Here is a 19,171-nt window from a genome sequence, read left to right as displayed (position 1 = left end):
CTCAAAGTAGAATCATACCGCCCAATCTCATTAATAAACCAAGACTACAAGATATTCACATCAATCTTGGCCAACCGCCTAAAAATCTTCCTACACAAGTTAATAGCCCCAGACCAGACTGGCTTTGTCCCTGGCCGCAATATAACAGACCCCATCAGGAAACTACTGAACCTGATCGAACACAGCAAGGCAACCAAACTCCCATTGACAATTATGTCCCTAGACATACTCAAAGCCTTTGATTGCTTGGAGTGGAAATACATATTAGCAGTACTAACTAACATGAAATTTGGCCCCAACTTCCTACAAATCCTCAAACAAATATACTCCCAAGCCTCAGCAAAATGCAGAACTAACAATATGGATTCTAACACTATAGCTATCCAAAGAGGCACGAAACAAGGATGCCCACTGTCTCCCTTCTTATTTATCCTGGCTCTGGAACCCCTAGCAATCCGCATCCGAGCAGCCACAGACATCAAGGGAGTGGAAATAAAAGGCAGGACCTATAAATTAGGGCTCTTTGCAGATGACCTAATGGTCACAACACCAGACCCCATAAGCACAGCAACCTCCCTAATCAGAGAACTCAACGCATTTGCAATGGTGTCGGGCCTACAGGTAAATTTCACAAAGTCAGAAGCTATGTGCTTCAACACCCCTCCTCACACCCAAAAAGAACTCACGAAGGTCACCAAAATAAAACTTTGCCACACCAAGTTCAGATACCTAGGGGTACAAATAACCAGAAACCTCAATAAATTATACCTCCACAACTACAAGCCCCTGTGGCGACAAATTAACAAAGACCTAAAGAGATGGAATAACATGAACCTCACTCTCTCAGACAAAATAGCCATGATCAAAATGATCACACTCCCAAAACTAACCTACCTATTCCAAACCCTCCCAATCTGGATCCCCTCAACCCAACTTCACAGTTGGCAGAGAAAACTACACTCTTTCATCTTCTCACATAAAAAACCAAGAATAAGCCCCAAATACCTGCACCTCCCCACCTCAGAAGGAGGATGGGGAATCCCCAACATAGAAGCATATTACAACGCCAACCAAATACGCCATATAATCCCATATATACTAGAAGATGAGACAAAACAATGGGTACACCTAGAGAAGGACACAATTGAAAACACCTGCACCACAACATACCCACTCCTCCCAAACAAACTAAAGAAAATTCCCACAACACTTAACAGGTACACACAGACCATGCTCAAAGCATGGAAAACACAAATAGGCAAACTATCCCCAACCCCATCCCCACTAATACCCCTGGCGTACCACCCATTATTCCACCATGCAGCACAAAACCTCAAGATAAAAACCTGGCGAACCAAAGGCTTGTATCGCCTAATAGACTTTTATAAAAATAACAAACCCTTGTCAACACAAGAAATACAAGACAAACTAGAAGACACCCAAATGCCCTGGTTAACACAACACCAACTACATGCCCTCTTAAACAACCCAACAGTAAAATCAGCAGCAACTAGGCCCCTGACAACCTTCGAAAACCTCCTCCTAACAACAAAGGGAAACGGTAAAGGGATGGTATCCGCAATATACAAAATACTACTCCAAAATCTCGCAAATCCCCTAGACGCAATCAAAAATCAATGGGAGAATGACATAGGCTATGAGATAAACCCCACTCAATGGACCAGAATGTGGTCTAAACCCCCCTTTAAATCCATATCAACGAAAAGAAAAGAACTCACACTGAAAATCACCTACAGGTGGTACCTAACACCAAGGAAACTAGCGCTAATACACCCAGGAACCTCACCAAAATGCTGGAGAGGGTGCACCTCCACAGGCACATACTTCCACATGTGGTGGGAGTGTCCCAAAATCCAACTATTCTGGACAACAGCCATACAAGAAATTTGTAAAATAACTAAGCAAGTAATAGACACCACCCCAGAATTGGCCCTACTAAACATCTTCCAAGACAACAATGCCCATTTACACCACAAAGAACTCATAACCCACCTGCTCTCAGCAGCCAGAAACACCATAACCAGACACTGGAGAGACCTGTCAGGAGTAAGCATGGACCAATGGTATCAAATAGTATGGGAAACAGCCCTACTAGAAAAATTAACTAATAAACTGAAACTGACACGGGGACAAACAGAAGAAGATGCCTTCACCCCGGTATGGCTCCCCTTTATCACACACACAGCCCAACAGGACAATGACAATAATCCACCAACAGCATACAAATCAATATGGCTAACCTGATCCAAAACACCCACCCACCTCACTCACACACGAAAACAAAGATCACCACAGCCAATCACAAGCAAACAATCACACCCTAGGCCAACCCCAACCTCTCTCACCACCAAAGGAACACAAGTGAACAACACAAGCACGCTGACACCAAACTCTACACACATTAAACATAATAGAAACACCGCCACCCAATCCCACCCTTATCCATCTTCCCTCTCTCCACCCCCCTTTCTCTTTTCTCTCCTTTTTTTATTTTTATTTTTATTTTCTTCTCCCCCTAATGCCTCAACAAATGAAACGGATTTGTAAAAATGTTACATGGGGAAAAATATATATGAGGCACTACACTTCTGTAAAACAAGAAAATCCTTAATAAAATATTAAAAAAAAAAAAAAAAAAAAAAAAGGAGAAAATAAAACCAGCAGAGTTTCTGCATACAAAACAAAGCAAAATAAATCCTCTCTTTCTCTCTCTCAAAACCATGCACAGCACTTCTACTCCTAACAACACCTCACTTCAAACTGAGCTAGCAATCCCTTGATAACAGAGCAGAGTGCTGGTCGTTAACCAATCAGAGTGAGTAGTTTCTAGGTCAAGCAGACCTGGGCTTTCTGCCAAGAGTAAATTGACACCAGCCTGAGTTAATTGTGCGAAGCTAGAATCTGCAAGTTTCCCACGAGAACCAATTAACAGAAACTGAACATGAAGTTAATGGGCATTACTAACTTAGATTCCTTAATTTCAATGGATCCACTCAGAGTAGGATTTAGTTAAGTACAACCTTAGATCTTTCTCATAAAAGAGTTGTTCAAGAGCTGTTTGAAGAAAATTATTGTTTTGAAAAGAAAAACATTGTTTATTAGAGTGCAGTTTGGGATTATTATTTTTTAAAGAAGAGGTTTTTGTAGCACATCAGTACAGTGGTACCTCGGGTTACATACGCTTCAGGTTACATACGCTTCAGGTTACAGACTCTGCTAACCCAGAAATATTACCTCGGGTTAAGAACTTTGCTTCAGGATGAGAACAGAAATCGTGCTCCGGCGGTGCGGCAGCAGAAGGAGGCCCCATTAGCTAAAGTGGTGCTCCGGGTTAAGAACAATTTCAGGTTAAGAACGGGCCTCCGGAACGAATTAAGTACGTAACCAGAGGTACCACTGTAATTGAAAGTTCAGAATGCCAGCAAAGTCTTTGCTCTCCAAGTGTAACTCAACTCACAGAGGGAACAGTCCCTGCTGAGTTAGGAGTAGGGAGAATAACTGAATGTCTTCTGAGCTTCCTGCTCTGCTTTTCTTCTGCATTTGAAAGTCTCTGGTGCTTTTTCTCTCAGCTGTCTTCGATTTTCTGCTTTCCACAGGCAGTTGATTCCCCCCGTCCCATTATCCATTTGTTCTGTTTTTCTTTGGTCAACCTGTTTTTCTCTATAGTGGAACAAGCAGAGCAACTTCCCTCTGTGACTTTGACACCTCTGGAAGGAATGAAAGCAACCTCGCGGGCCACTGAGTCATCTTCTGTTGGTAGAAGTCCTCCACTGAGGTCCCTCTTGCAGACATGCAGTGGCTGGCAGAAACCATCGGCAACCATCAGAGGGAAATGTGTGCTGATTTCATACTCTCGGTTCGAAGTAGACATTGGCTATGCTGACAGCGCCATAGGGGTGTTCAAGCAGTTGAATTCCAGGAATTATGGTGAGTGATCTAAGCTGATGCCTTCACTTCAACAGTGCAGCCATGGTCGCTGAAGCTTGCACCTTGTCTTTCCAGGTGCTATTTTTCTTCTTATTACCTTCCCTACATAATTTGTCTCATGTACCGCTTGTAATAAAAGCAGGGAGCTAGCAGACATAGGACGCGGGTGGCGCTGTGGGTAAAAGCCTCAGCGCCTAGGGCTTGCCGATCGAAAGGTCAGCGGTTCGAATCCCCGCGGCGGGGTGCGCTCCCGTTGTTCGGTCCCAGCGCCTGCCAACCTAGCAGTTCGAAAGCACCCCCGGGTGCAAGTAGATAAATAGGGACCGCTTACTAGCGGGAAGGTAAATGGCGTTTCCGTGTGCGGCTCTGGCTCGCCAGATGCAGCTTTGTCACGCTGGCCACGTGACCCGGAAGTGTCTCCGGACAGCGCTGGCCCCCGGCCTCTTGAGTGAGATGGGCGCACAACCCTAGAGTCTGTCAAGACTGGCCCGTACGGGCAGGGGTACCTTTACCTTTACCTTTAGCAGACATAGATACAGGATTGAATTAAAGCCATATGAAAGTATTAGGCAAGACATGTCAAATAGAGTATATTTTATACATGAATTATTTTTTAAAAATATACATTTTGTTGAAATCTGGTTGCTTTTTATGCAGTTCCTTTGGCTGTTTTTGATTAATTGCGTTTTGTTACTCACATTTATTCATAAGTCATTTTTAGTTTCATTGCAATGAAAATATAAAAAGCAAAGAACGAGGAGTTCTTAGGTTGATGGCATTTTCAAATAGCATGTTTGTATGCGGCCTCATTTACTCATCTGTAATCCTGGTTGTTGATGCCAGTATTTTAAAGCCCTACTTTTGTGATCAGGTCAGCATCCAGGTTCCTTCTCTGTATCTCCTGTGTACAAAACTGAGGGATGAGAAATGGGGCTTTTTTGGTCATGGTGCTGTGACTGTCAAATGCCCTGTCTCCCAAGGGAAGCCTGCTTGTCTCAGTATCTACTTTATTTGGAGAGGACAGTTTTGCATGATGGTTTAGCATAACAAGGGTGAGACAGAGCTAGCCCAGATTCCACCACCCCTTTCTTATCTGGCCCAGCTACAAGGCGATCAGAAGTTTCTGTTTCTGTTTTTGATTAGCCACAGTTTAGTATGTTGCCCATACCCTAAAATACAGTGGTACCTTGGTACTCGAACAGCTTGGCTTCTGAACAAATCGGCTCCCGAAAGCTGCAAACCCAGAAGTGAGTGTTTCGGTTTGTGAAATCTATTCGGAAGCCGAACGTCTGACGTGGCTTCTGCAGCTTCTGATTGAGTGCAGGAAGCTCCTGCAGCCAATTGGAAGCTGTGCCTTGGTTTTCTGACCGTTTCGGGAGTCGAACGGACTCCCAGAACGGATTAAGTTCAAGAACCAAGGTACCCCTGTACGCTTATTTTTAAATACATTTAGTCGAGATCTTCAAACTGATTTATGAAGTTGCCCTGTCTCCATTAAAACATTTTTTTAAAAGTCAGGACAAGAATTGTAAGTTGTACTAAAATTTATCCAAATGTGCAAAATATGCATATAAAATAGAACAAGGACTATGTAATAATAACACGAAGTGGGGGGGTGGGGAACGACAGCCGAATGCATATAGACAAGCATTGTCCAGTTGTCAAAGTGAAAAATGAATCATCCTGTAAATAACAGTATATCAAATATTACACACAGTGAATATGGAGGACAGAAAAAAGAAATTTGGCATTGTAACCGATTTAAAATAATCCACCTGCTTAGTTGTCACGAACAATTTGATGCTGGTGAATATATTCTTGATTGCTAGAATTTCATATAAGGTTGATGCACTTCGTACTTGCTTATTTCCATATTATGACTTACAGATATGAAGACTAGAAAATGGAATTTTCTCCTGGAGGACTATCTAAGACTAAGTAAGAAGCTGCCTCTCAGCAGGTTTTATTCTTTTGGAGGGGGGTTACTCACTTAAAACTAGGTTCTTAGAATGGTCTCTTAAAGGTACTTGACATGGTCACGAGTTTCACTTTTGCCTCTTCTGATGCTTTGCAATGGGGATAATTCACTCACATTGAAACTTACTTATTGACTGTGTGAAAAGTAGACATGTTTATTAGTATTTGCAGCCTAATCTTTTGAGTATCTTCTACATTTGGAAAGGAGAAGAATCTGTGGTCCTCCAGATGTTGCTGGCCTCCAACTCCCATCAGCTCTAACCAACAAAGTCAGGGATAGCAACATCTGGAGGGCCACAGTTTCCCCATCCTTTTTGCACACCTTCAGTATTGAAGGCAGTTGCATCTAGTAGAGCAGCTGTTGTTCCTCTGTAGTAGCTCTAATGGGTAATTTGGCGCAGATTTATTCAGAGGTAGGAAAACTTCCATCCTCTTTGCTGGGGTGAATGTGTTTGTGTGTATCCTATCAGGGTTTTCTCCTGGCCCAGAAAGATAGGAAGCTGTGCATCATCCTAAAACAAGTCTGGAAACAGAGAATGCAGTCAGATATTTCCTGTACCTTCGGACAAATGTTCAAGTTCTTAATGGATTAGTTGCAAGGAAATAGCAAGCAGGCCTTTGTAGATGGTCTCTTAGATGCTCTCAGCTCTGGTCTAAAAATCCAAGGCTCTACAGTGTGTGAATGAAGTAGCTGGCTCCATTCAAGCGGAGGCCTGCAAAATAGTGTGCCATCGTGAAGGGTGCATTGTTTGGGCAACCGGGGGTGGGGGAGATTGCTTGGTGGGGGGCTGAATTCAACACTGCACTCTACCCCTGCTAACTATCTCCTGAACAGCTTCTCTGCAATTACTTAGTTATTTATTTTTTCTATATGTCTCTGTGCATGTTGCTGGATTGTGCTGTGGAATGGGGGTGTGAAATGCCTACCTGGGCGCTCTTTTTCTTTTATTAAACCAGCTAGGGGTACAAATACAGAAGCTGGATTCCATGTGCATGGCTCTTAGTTTCATTAGTACTACTGTCACAAGGAGTCTTCAATCCCCTAATATGGACTTTTCTACCATAGCACAATTTCCTTTAAAAAAAAGGATCTTGCTCCTTGCATCTTAACAGTTTTACCTGTTTGCACACTTGCTCAGCTGTCTTAAGATAAAAGGTCACTTGGGGACAAGGGAGCGGGGGAAACGTTTTTTGGATGAATCACTCAAACTACTGAGACATCCTGCTTTTCCAAGCTTGTCTGCAAAACAGCAGCGATGGCATAATTGCAGCAATTTGCTAGTTTATAATTCCAGCAAGTAACTTTCTGAGCGTAATAACAGTGCAGGACTCTGTTTCAGCAGGGAGAGGTTTCTTTCCTTGCTGGAGGAGCACAGATTAAACCAAAGGGTGCATACTGAATAGCCTATCCTACAAGCACAAATAGAAATTCTTTCACATATTTATATGCTTTCAGAATGAAGGATTTTGCCTGGGTAGCAGGGGTCTAATCTGCTGCCTCCGTTCTAGAGATAACCGAAATTAACTGTAGTTTGCAGTCAATACCCAGGCTCTTATAACGTGAGTGCAAATCTGAGTCTGCCGAGTGTTTTGTTTTCACTGTCAGAATTATGTTCCAGTCTGTTGATTTCCATATTTTAGTGATTTTAGTTTTCTTTGAAAGGAAAGGCCGCTTGCAGGATTTTGTGTCTTTTTATTTGTTGCAGTGTCTAATACATCGTGGCAACATTTTGATTGCTGTGTCAAGGAAAAAATTAGTGTCATTGCTAGTTTAAGATGAACAGACAGTGCTTAATCCAGAGTCATTATATTCAGCATTTTTGAAATGAATCATTTCGTCATTTTATTTTTAGAAGAGGAATCATTTTAAGATATATAAACACTTGGTAATTCTCACTATTGCCCACCCCTGATATGATTCTGCTTAAAAAAAAAATGTCTGAGAAGACGGTGGGAAGCAAAGGATGTAGGGGACTCTTTCTATTAGTGGGTTGCAGACTGAGATACTAGTGAATTATATTTCAGACTATTTCACTTTAGTACTGTGTTCAGTTCAAATAATTAGCTATATAGGTGTTTCGTAATATTTTTTTCTCTTTCACACTTGTGTGTGCAGTTCCGCACAAGTGAAATGTAATTATGAAGTTTGGTGCTCTGCATGGAGTTCAACATTATAGCGGGAGCCATTTTAGAAAATTGGAAGTTTCCAGTCCTTATTCATGTGAAATTATGGGCAATGACCTGTTAAATCTCAGCAGTCGGTGGAATGGATCAATAAGATTTCCAGTGATCGGTGTGTGCAGATTCAATAGCATAACTTTTCTGCTTGCCAGAAAAATAATAAACTATGCAAACTAAGCAAAGCTGTGCAAACATGCTTGATTTGCATAACAAACAACTTTGTTTTGTTATAGAACTTGCCAAAATAAACCTGAGCATTTTCTGAAAGTGCTGCATCACTTTCTTTCTTTTCCTAGCTCTCTGTTTATATTATGTACTTGTACATGTGTCTATGCGCCTTGCTTAGATTGGCAATTTTCATGAAGTCAATTCTTTATTGGCTGATCGACTGCAATAAAGCATTTGATTGAAGAAGTCATTCTTGGGAAAAGTTGTCTTTTTCTGTCTCAAAATGAAAGAACCATAAAATATGTAAGTAAACGTGCAAAGGAGGGTGGTCTAGGACTCTGCATAAACAAGGCATCTGTTTGTGTGCTTCTTCAAAAGTAAGTGAAGGTTGTTTACAAATGCTCCTAGGGACACAAATCCTTCTTGTGTGTGTTCCTTTTAGTTGAACTGTTAAGGAGCCTTCCAGCAGTGGAAGTGGAGCCATTGCCTAAGCCAGTAATACAAGCCTTTGCTGCTCAGTTTGAGAAGTCTGCCTCGAAGGTTCCTGATATTCCAGAAGCAGACCTTTCAGGACTGGATCCTAAACTTGTGGCCAGCCTCATGCCATTTCAGAGAGAAGGTGTGAAGTAAGTCAAGCCCTGGGTCTTCTGAAAAACACACACCATTGATTTAAAATGTTGGCACTTGTATTTAGTTTGAGAGTTGTTCTCCATCGCTCCCCCACTTCCTTTGCTTTCTTGCTTTGCCAACACAATCTGGAAGAAGTAACTTGTATCTCTTGCTGTTGGACCCACATTGGCCCAACGGGGAAGCAGGGACTTCCAGGGGTCCATAAAACGACACATGCAAAAAAAAGAAAAGAAAAGCCGTGAATGGCTGGTTTCCCCCTTGCTAATTCACCCCTGCTTTTATTACTTGAAGAGGATCCTTTGAGATATCGAAAGCTGACATTCTCAGGGAACAGACTCTTGTACCAGGAATGTGTGGAAGGCACATAACCTTGATTGCTAACTATTCTTGCTAGCTCCTCCTTCCCCCGTGTAGGGAGAACAGAGTCTGCTTCCTTTTCCACTCCTTGAGAAACAGGCTTACTAGAAACTGCAGTTGGGATCTTTTTCAAGGCACAAAGTAGTGGACTCGTTTGAGGCAAAGGCTTCTGCTAATCAGCTTGACATATATTTACAAGCTGTTGCTAGACTACAGTTCTCATCATCCCCGACTGCTGGTCCTGCTAGCTAGGCATGGTGGAAGTTGTAGTCCAACAACAGCTGGGGACCCAAGTTTGAGAAACACTGATTGAGATGGAAGCTGTATTTCTGCTTGAATCAGAACAATCTGGGATAAGAAAGTGGGGGTTTGGGGGGGTTTCTGGTATTTAACTTGCAACTAGATTATAGAGCAGGGAGCTGTGGCCCTTCAGATGTTGCTGGGATACAATCCCCATTATCCTTGAAGACTGGTGATGCTGGATGGGGATGGTATGAGTTGGAGTCAGCAACATCTGGAGAACCACAAGTACCTCAACCTTGCCTTAGAATTGAAGGAATGGGTTTCCCAAACCCAAAAACTGACTGTGCAGTCAATCTGAAATGGGCCTCCAAAATCCCCATTTTTCCTCCTCCAAGGGAGCATTTCTAAAATGCATTAACTTGAGCTTTTCAAGCTCGGGAAGCTTGAGCTTGAGTCAATGTATAAACAGAAAGCCAGCTGTATAAACAAGTGCTCAAAGCCCTCTCCTTTATCAGTCCGTGACAGCAATGAATGGCTTTGTCCATTCCAAAGTGGAACAGGGACGGCACATCTGGGTCTTATCTTACGTCCTGACCACACCCGGGAACGGCGCCAGGAGAGCTCTTAGAGTTGGTGACCTCTTGCTCCAAGATAAGAATATAGGAATAGGAACAGGAACAACCTTTTATGGTCAAGAGTGCTGGAACAGAAACAACTGTTTATGTTCATGGATGTCAACTTATGTGTATAAGCTGACATGGTTAGATTCCTGGGGAAAGGGGGAGAGGGTGCCTGGAGGATATATATACTGCATGAAATTTCTCTTTTCTTTGGACTTGCTGTGGACTGACCACGCAAGTGCCTTCTGCTATCCGGAGAGCAGAATAAACTCTTTCTCTGAACCAAACCTTGGTGTCATTTGACTTCCTTTCTCCCTCCCGGGAGCAACGCAGACCCCACCAGTCAGTATAGTCTAATAAGGCTACTGAATAACTGAATTCACTGTGGAAATGGAAAAAATAACCCATTGGTCTCTTTCCCTCCCTTCTCTTTCAGTTTTGCAATTGCCAAAGAAGGTCGTTTGCTCCTTGCAGATGACATGGGCTTAGGGAAAACAATCCAGGCAATCTGCATTGCTGAATACTATCGAAAAGAGTGGCCTCTGCTGGTGGTCACTCCTTCTTCAGTGAGATATACATGGGCGGAGGTAATGCCTGCATTTTCTCAACTCCTTTTTAGTCTTCTGTCTTGCTTGTCTTTCACATTCTGAGAGAGCCACCGCAGTCATTGGTGCCAATGAAAAATGAGACAATGGGGGCAGAAAGGAATGGTTCTTCATGTTAGTCCTCAGCTTTGAGGAGTTACAGCAGTCCTGTCACTTGGCATCCCTCCTTCACTGTTGTTTGCGATTCTCATTCATAATTCCAAAAGGAGTCTTCAGAATGGAGATCATGGAGCTGAGAGCCCAGTTTAGAGGTGAAAATGGGCATATGGAAATACATGTAGATTCTTTAGTCTCTTAGACTATTGCATAAAACTCTTTACCTGCCAAATGCAGGGAGAACACTTATTTCCGTCTTTATTTATGAAAAGAGCAGCACAGGAATTCTGTTCAAATAGTTGCCCTGGCCTACTTTGTCTTGAAGTGGGTAGTAAAAGCCAGTGTGTGTTTTAATTTAAGAATAAATTGTGTTTGCATATTCAGTATATTTTTAAGCAGACTGATTTTGACCATTGCTTTGGATGTTTTGAGGCTTTTTTGGGGGGGAGTTTCAGATAGCTGGGCTTAAATAGCTAAATATAATGATTTATAATCCTGGCAGGAGATAAGGATTGAGAAAGCCAACAGCTTTGTGAGATGCCTATGGTCTGAGAATCAGGCTAATACTAATGTTCATTTATGATCTCATCACAGCTGTATTTATCTTAGTAGTGAAATAGAACAGAACAGGGCTGTTTGAGTGGAAAGACTGCTGCGCACCATAATCGGCGGAAGCCATAAAGTACAACCGCTGTTTGTGGGTGAGCACCATAGCCAAGCCAACTGGACTGCAACTTCTTCAGGGACCTTGACAGGCTGGGCTCCAGCATGCTTTGTGCTTAAAATTCACCTGCCTGTGAATGCGTCCACCCACAACTTCGCTCCCTGTTCTGTCATTATGAGATAGGTGTCTCATGGGGGGCAACATTCCTAGCATGACACCCATCCAGATGTCAACCTAGCTCTCTGTGAAGTGCTCATCCTTGTGGTTGTACCACCTCAGACTGCAGAGATGGATCACATAACAGACTGCTTTGAAAGAAAGGAAAGGGGGAAAGACTGTTTCCTCTGAAACAAGGCTAAGTTGGGAATGCTCTAGTTTTTCTGTATGCTGGGGTTTGATTTTTTACGGATGAACTCGTACTTGCAGTCCAATGTCCCTTCAGCCCAAGCACACACTTCATTGAAAATTCGGTTTCTGCAAGGAACATAATAGGGCGGGTGGATACCTTTTTATTTAGATACTTTCTTTTGGGGGTAGGGTGGGATCTGGAATTGAGTCCCCAATTGGGAAAGGCCTTAGCTCAGTGGCAGAGCATCTTCTTTGACGCAGAACATTCCAGGTTCAATCCCCTGCAACTCCAGGTAGGGCTGGGAGGGAACCACTCTTGGAACTATGGTGAGTTCCTGCCAACCAGTGGGTGCAATAGGGAGCTAGATGGATCAATGATCTGACTTGGTATAAGCAAAAGAAAACAGATTGCTGTAAGTCAAACACATGTTTCTTGGCACAAATGGCAACAGAATACCTTTCAGGTATCTTTCAGGTCCAGCCAATTAACTTTGTGTGCTATTATAACTTGAGATACAGTAGGATTTGGCATTAAGGTCAGGGCACCAGGAAAGATTTTTTTTTTTCTCCCAGTGAGGCTTGTATGATCACAAGATTTGTAAGCAATAATTATTCATGTGCTTTATTATCTCAAGCGATTATATTACAGCAATAGTAGCTTTTGGAGTATTTTTGATATAACTTTTATTGTATTAATGGAACTGATAATTTTAGCATAACCTTATGGTTTTAACATGTCTATAGACGGTATAGAGACTAATTATTGTTTCATGTGTTTGGCCTTAACTGGAATATGCATAGACACTGATGAAGAATGTATTTGGTAACGGGTCTCCGTCTGTTTTTGCTCATTAACATTTGATGTTGAATACACGACTTTTCACATAAATTGAATTTTAAAATCGGCCTTTTCGTGCACATTTTGGTTTTCTTTTGCACGCCTTGTTTTTTTGTGCATTCTGACTTGCTATAAGGCAACTTCTTGTGTCTGTATCAGGCATATTACCTGAGATACAACGCAGGCTGACTAGTCCTTTGTGGAACTCATGTGAAAAACAGCAGATGCAATGCTATCCTCAATTTCCACAGAAAAACATTTCAAATGATGTGTGCTGGGGGGATGAATACAGTTAAGGATTGTATAGCACTTAGCAAACTTTTAAAAAAGTGCCGTATGAGCGGTGTCAACTGTTTTTGAAAGGTGGCTGTAAGCTTTAGGCCATTTAGATATAAAAAGAATTTTTTCAGCTCACGTCATTTTCTGTCTTCGTTCTTTTCGCTGCTTGAGGCTTTCCACAGGTGGCTTCCTTCCTTGAGCCTAGATGCCATCAGTGTCATAGCAACGGGCAAGGACTGCCTGTCGGCAAGATTGATAAACGTTGTCAGTTTTGACCTTCTCAGCAAGATGGAGAAGCAACTCAAAACCACCTTCCAAGTTGTGATTGTTGTAAGTAGGGCATCCTGTTGGGGGAGGCAGGTGGCACAGTTTCCCTGGGCCAGAAAAAGACAGAGATGCGGGACGTGTTCACTGCAGGCGTGAGGGCATATTAGACGGTCTCAAGACATGGAAGGCTCTTAAGCTGTAAATAAAGCTTGTCTGAATTGAAAGTTGGTTCATGTTATGCTGCCATTTGCACAGTATGATATTAGAAGTGGCTGCTTTTCTAATGCTTTCTAATAGCGACTGTGTCCTCTTAATTGCCATTTCATTTTACACTGTTCGGCAATTATAGCATACATTTGCTTCCAAAATGTATTGTTTAGGGCACCACTTAGTTGCAAGAGATTCTCCCTGTATTTCTGGAAATGTGGATGTTCTTGTCTGCTCTAAAGGGTGACCAAGAACTCTCCTGTTACCTTTCTGATTCCCTGTATTTAAAGTAATGAGTAGCTTTTCAGGGCCAAGGAATGGGACCTAGAAACCCTACTTTCCAATCTCATGATTTATGTATCCATCTCATGGTCCAGAAGGACCAACTCATGCCAAATTCTGATTTGCTTTCTGTTTTGAGGTTTTAGGACAAGCTGTCATCACGATTTTCTCATGCCTTTCTGGGCAACAATGAGTTCTAAGGGACTTGATTATTTTTAATGAAATACTTTCTCCTGATTGCAGTAAGACCTTACTGAAGACTCCGGTGACCACGTACCGTTTACCACTGCCTGGGGAAATTTGACCTTTTAGTTTCTAGTATTTGTACATGCAATTGGCTGGGGCAACCCAGTCAGATGGAAATAAAAAAAAAAACAAAACAAAAAAAACATAAAAAATAAAGATAAATAAAGGCAGTGGCCTGGTAGTTCTAAACTATGAATTTATGGGAACAAACGGTGGGAACAAACTGTGGAGAGCCTTGGCCTTATGTGTTCCTCCCCCCACCTCACTTGATGGACACAGGGAGAAGATTAAAAACTTCTCTCTTTTGGTTTCTGAGTAAACTAGAGATTCAATGTACAGTGGTGCCTCGCAAGATGAAATTAATTCGTTCTGCGAGTTTTTTCGTCTTGTGAAGCACGGTTTCGGAAAAGTTTTGGAAAAGCTTCAAAAACCTCAAAAAAGGCTACCACACCGCGTGCTATGAGTTGCTCCTCGAAGTCAAGTCGCAACTGTATTAACGGTTTTAAGAAAAAGGAAACAAACTTGCAAGACGTTTCCGTCTTGCGAAGCAAGCCCATAGGGAAAATCGTCTTGCGAAGCAACTCAAAAAAACAAAAACCCTTTCGTCTTGCGAGTTTTTCGTCTTGCGAGGCATTTGTCTTGCGAGGTACCACTGTATGACCAAACTCAGAATCTGACATATTCAAACCATGGTCAAACTGTGGTTTTGAATCCTGATTTGCTAGCTAACACAGAATAAGCCAAAGCCAAGCCATCGTTTTCCCAGAAAAGACATTTTCCTAAGAGAATTTCTGAGAATATTCTTGTTGGCCACTGTTCCCTCTCCTTCCCCAGATGCCCCAGATGCTAGGTTTGTGGCATTATGGGGAATGTAAAATGGTGGCCAGGCTGCTGTTTCTACTTGAAAGCTTAACAGAGAAAACTATTTCAAACAAGGAAGGAGAATTAGCCACTGCTAATGCTGAGCTTCACCCCTGCTGAGCTGTTGAAGAATTTCTCCTTCCACTGGAGATGTTTGGTGAAGTGGTCTGCCCAATTTCTCTAGGCACAAATAGGGTGGAGAATTTCAGGGAGGCATTTTTGTGCACAGTTCTAAAACAAACCACAGTTTCCTCAGTTCAGTCGTACAACAGGAAACTCTGGTTTTTGCAAAATGAAAAGTGGAAGCTTTCAATCTTCCCTCATTCTTATGCACAAAGAAACAGGGAGAGTATGAGCCTGAGACTTGCCGCAGCTCGTTCTCATAATACTAAACCGCAGTTTAGTTATATTTCTTCAAGGCTGCTCTGGAATCTCAGTTCTTATTATTGTTTCTTAATGAGTCTTGTTGAAGTCATCATAACCCACAGTTCTAACACTTCAACCCTCTGTACTTACTTGGACATTTCCTTCTCATCTCATCAGAAATTCCCTTTCAAGTAAATGTGTTCTGGGCCACAGCCAAAGAATTTTCTGCAGAGTTGAGTGCATCTGATGCTGAAAGGTCAGCAGATACCCAGATCACCTGCATCAATTAAGGTCTTGGAGCCAAGCAGCTTCTTAGATCTCATCCTTGCAGTTAAAAATATATATATCGAGCTGCTAGGGTTTACTCTTCAGGAATAGTGCCCCTCAGGAATCCCTTGTACAAGTGTGCAATCTCTTGTCAAAGTGCCAGAGGTGAAAGTGCCATAATCCCAATGCTTCCATTTTTTGGTTGTCTACAAGGTACTGGTCTGTGAGGTCTTTAAAAAGTCTGCTGGGCGTATTCATATAGAGCAGGGGTGGGGAACCTCTGGCCAGTCTTGGCCCCCAACACTTTGCTTCCCAAACCACATGCACCCACCCATCAGCTGATGTCACTGGTGACTTGCGTGGCTTGTGCAGTTTCTCAGTTTGTGTGTGGGACTTAAGAGTGATCTTTTCCCTTTCCCTGCCACTATGGGCAGCCCTGCGGCTATTGCAGCACTCAGTATCTTCACTGGTCATTCTGATGTTGCAATATTGTATTTAGATGCAATGCTAAACGATTCTCTGCTCCGCTCCCTTCCTCTTGCACAAGTGCGAGGAGGAAATCTGAAGCACCCGTTTCCATTTTCAACTAATTTCAGTTTGTCATTTTGTCTGAAGCAGGCTAGGCTCTTAATATAATAATAATAATAATAATAATAATAATAATAATAATAATAATAATAATAATAATTTTTTATTTATACCCTGCCCATCTGGCTGGGTTTCCCTAGCCACTCTGGGCGACTTCCAACAAATATTAAAAATACATTAAAACATCAGTCATTAATAGCTTCCCTAAACAGGGCTGCCTTCAGATGTCTTCTAAACGTCAGATACAGTGGATCCTCCGGATACGAATTTAATTCGTTCCGCGGGTCCGTTCGCACCCCGAAAATTATGTAAATAGAGGCGCACTTCAGCACATTCATGCGGTGCGATTGAGTGCTTCTGCACATGCGCCCGTAGCGAAACCTGGAAGTATAAACTTCTGGGTTTGCCATGGCCGAAACCCGAAGATTCCGTATCCAGAGGGATATGTAAGTAGAGGTATGACTGTAGTTGTTTATCTCTTTGACATCTGATGGGAGGGCACTCCACAGGGTGGGCGCTACTACTGAGAAGGCCCTCTGCCTGGTTCCCTGTAACCTTACTTCTCGCAGTGTGGGAACCGCCAGAAGGCCCTCGGACCTGGACCTCAGTGTCTGGGCAATATGTGGGATTTTTGGAAAATGCTGAAGGGGGCAGGGGGAATAGAATAATTCACTATGGAAACAATTCTGATGTCTTAGAGAACGATCTAATTTACCACATTTTACTTGTGCTTAGTAAACACAGCTAACTTTGAAACTGCCAAGTTTGCCTAATATTTGAACCCATTCATTGTCACTAATGAACTTATGAAATGGGAAATTTTCTGCAGAAAAATAAAACACTGGAGTAAAAAAAATCAAGGAAGTCCCATTTTAGAAAAAATTCTGCCTCACATCCCAAGGCCTAACCATGCTATGCTTTACATGGGAGAGGTGGGGGTGGATTTTCCTTACTGTGGATGTTGTTTATTGAAATACAGCAGAGAGGCTACCAAGTGCTTGGAGGGACAGTATCGATGAGTGGGCCATTCTTCCTAATTACCTTGTCCCTGTTTGCTGCACAGGTAGAAAATACACCTTTAGTGATTCCTCCATGGGGCAAACGGCAGCTATTTGTGTACACGTGCCATTTTGATTGAGAAGAATGGTATGACAGGACTGGGTAAAACCCCTCCCCTACCATTGCTCCAAAGAAATAGGCAACTCCCTCACTCCTCAATGGCTGTATTTTTGTTAAAACACACACACACACAAAACCCATTGCGGATAATCACAGTCATTGATCTCCCACTTAGTGTGGTTTGGCCCTCATTCACGTTCTTACTAGATATGTTGTAGAATTCAGGTCCTGCGTTTTGCATCCAATAGCCTCTGCAGCGTGTTGTGCTTCCTCGCTTCCCTCTTCAATCCTCCCTCTGCTGGTGGCTGTTATTAGCATAACCTTATTGCTAACCAAGATTGAGAAAGCAGTTCCTTCCAGTTGAAGGGGGTATATTATCCTTTCTGTGCATGGCTGCTTACTCGTCCAAATACGACAAGATGAGCACATTCCCTGGGAGGGTGCCAATTTCCTTAGTGTCCCGAAGCTCGGTGTTGTAACAGCAATGGCAATAGAGCTCATTCCAGGAGGGGAAATTCTCAAATGGTAGGTCTGTTTCCTACCTGGCGAGCCTTTTAACAGCAAACCGGTTGGCTCCTAATTAGATTTTCTCCTTTCTGGTGGTTTTTCATTAACCCCTTCCTTTGGGGGAATCCGTGCAGGGCAGACTCGCAATTATCTGCATTTAAGAGGAAGCTGTGCGGCGGCAAAAAGAATATTAATAGTGAAAACCGTTTCTTCCCCTCCCTTTACTGGCTTGGTTATGGTTGTTGATAGATCAACAACGAAAGGATGTGCTTTCCTTTCACAGTGACTTCAGTTTCAATCAAGCAATCCTACCTTACGTTGTGGAGGTTTGACATTCAGAGCGGTGCTTTACCCGTCTAGGATTATCTAAGATAATCACACAAAATATCAGGACAGCTTAATTTGGCCTTCCCCAGCCTTGTTGGACTACAACTGCTGATATCCGTGATAATCGGCCATGCTGGCTGGGGTTGATGGGAGTTGTAGTCCAACAATATTTGGGGACCCACATTTGGAGGAATGCTGATATAAACTGCTTTTTGGTTGTTTGGCTATTGCTCTGGGTTTCACGTACTCTCCCCTTCTTCTGTTTCAGGATGAGTCCCACTTTCTGAAGAATGGGAAAACTGCTCGATGCCGGGCTGCAATGCCTCTTCTGAAGGTGAGCATACCAGGGCTTTCAAAATTGGGCATTTGACTTTTAGGAGCTGTGTATTCAAGATGCCTGGTATACAGGCAAGAGCCAAAATAATTTTGCTAGGCTGCTACCAGTGCTGTAGTGACAAGTTGGGAGCCATACGAAATCCCAATATGAGGGACGTAATTAAATTCTGTGCTTTTTCACCTACCTATGATGCAGATTGGGCAATTTTGGTTTATCAGTTAAACTCTACAGCAGAATGCATGCAATAAGTTCAGAAATCCTAAGTGTAGTACAAGATTGAGTATTTAAATACAGAACAAATGCATAATCATTCCAAAGTATCTGAGATTTTGAGTATTTTAGGATTATATAAATGAATTCCAGGTCACAGAGTCGGCTTCAAAGTAATATTTCCAAGTGAAGCTGCCCTGAGAAATAATGATCTGTCTTTTATTTGCTATAAATTTTGATATGTCAGTAACCACCAATTAAATTGATTTATCCCAAAGCTGATAGAGTCTTCCATAAGTATTTCACACAGACCTCATAAATCTGTTTTTCTGGTATGTAACCTGAAAATCCTTAAAGTGGCTTGGATGAAGGATATAGAATCAATAATGGATTAATAAGGAGCCTTTAAGTTTCATATTTATTCTGAAATTCTGTTGAAGAACAGGTCTGAATATAATACTTTTGAGAAAAAATAGGCATAATTATAATACTAAAAGCGTAATCTTTGATATCACTTAGGCATTGATTGCTTCTGAAGATAAAGTAGCATTTCTTAATATCCATTTTTTTGCTTCCTTATAAAAATTTCTGAGGAAATCGCTTTAAGGCAGTGATGTATGGAATCTTCAAGTA

The 19,171-nt window shown here is 42.3% G+C and overlaps 1 protein-coding gene across 7 annotated transcripts in view; it reads left to right on the top strand.

Annotated features, from left to right (window-relative positions):
• The window catches only part of SMARCAL1 (SNF2 related chromatin remodeling annealing helicase 1), a 50,983-nt gene that overhangs the window by 15,502 nt on the left and 16,310 nt on the right, over window positions 1–19,171 (top strand). For all 7 annotated transcript variants that reach the window (XM_028742523.2, XM_028742537.2, XM_028742531.2 and 4 more), the window contains 6 exons: window positions 3,688–3,948; window positions 5,836–5,886; window positions 8,717–8,900; window positions 10,561–10,711; window positions 13,126–13,284; window positions 18,260–18,325. In XM_028742523.2, coding sequence (XP_028598356.2) covers window positions 3,688–3,948; window positions 5,836–5,886; window positions 8,717–8,900; window positions 10,561–10,711; window positions 13,126–13,284; window positions 18,260–18,325 — 872 coding nt within the window. The remainder of the gene's footprint in view (window positions 1–3,687; window positions 3,949–5,835; window positions 5,887–8,716; window positions 8,901–10,560; window positions 10,712–13,125; window positions 13,285–18,259; window positions 18,326–19,171) is intronic.

The sequence above is a fragment of the Podarcis muralis genome, chromosome 1 (genome assembly GCF_964188315.1).
Source record: "Podarcis muralis chromosome 1, rPodMur119.hap1.1, whole genome shotgun sequence".
Taxonomy (NCBI): Eukaryota; Metazoa; Chordata; class Lepidosauria; order Squamata; family Lacertidae; genus Podarcis; species Podarcis muralis.
The sequence above is the reverse complement of the archived record's forward strand: the minus strand, read 5'-3'. Positions and strand labels throughout refer to the sequence as shown.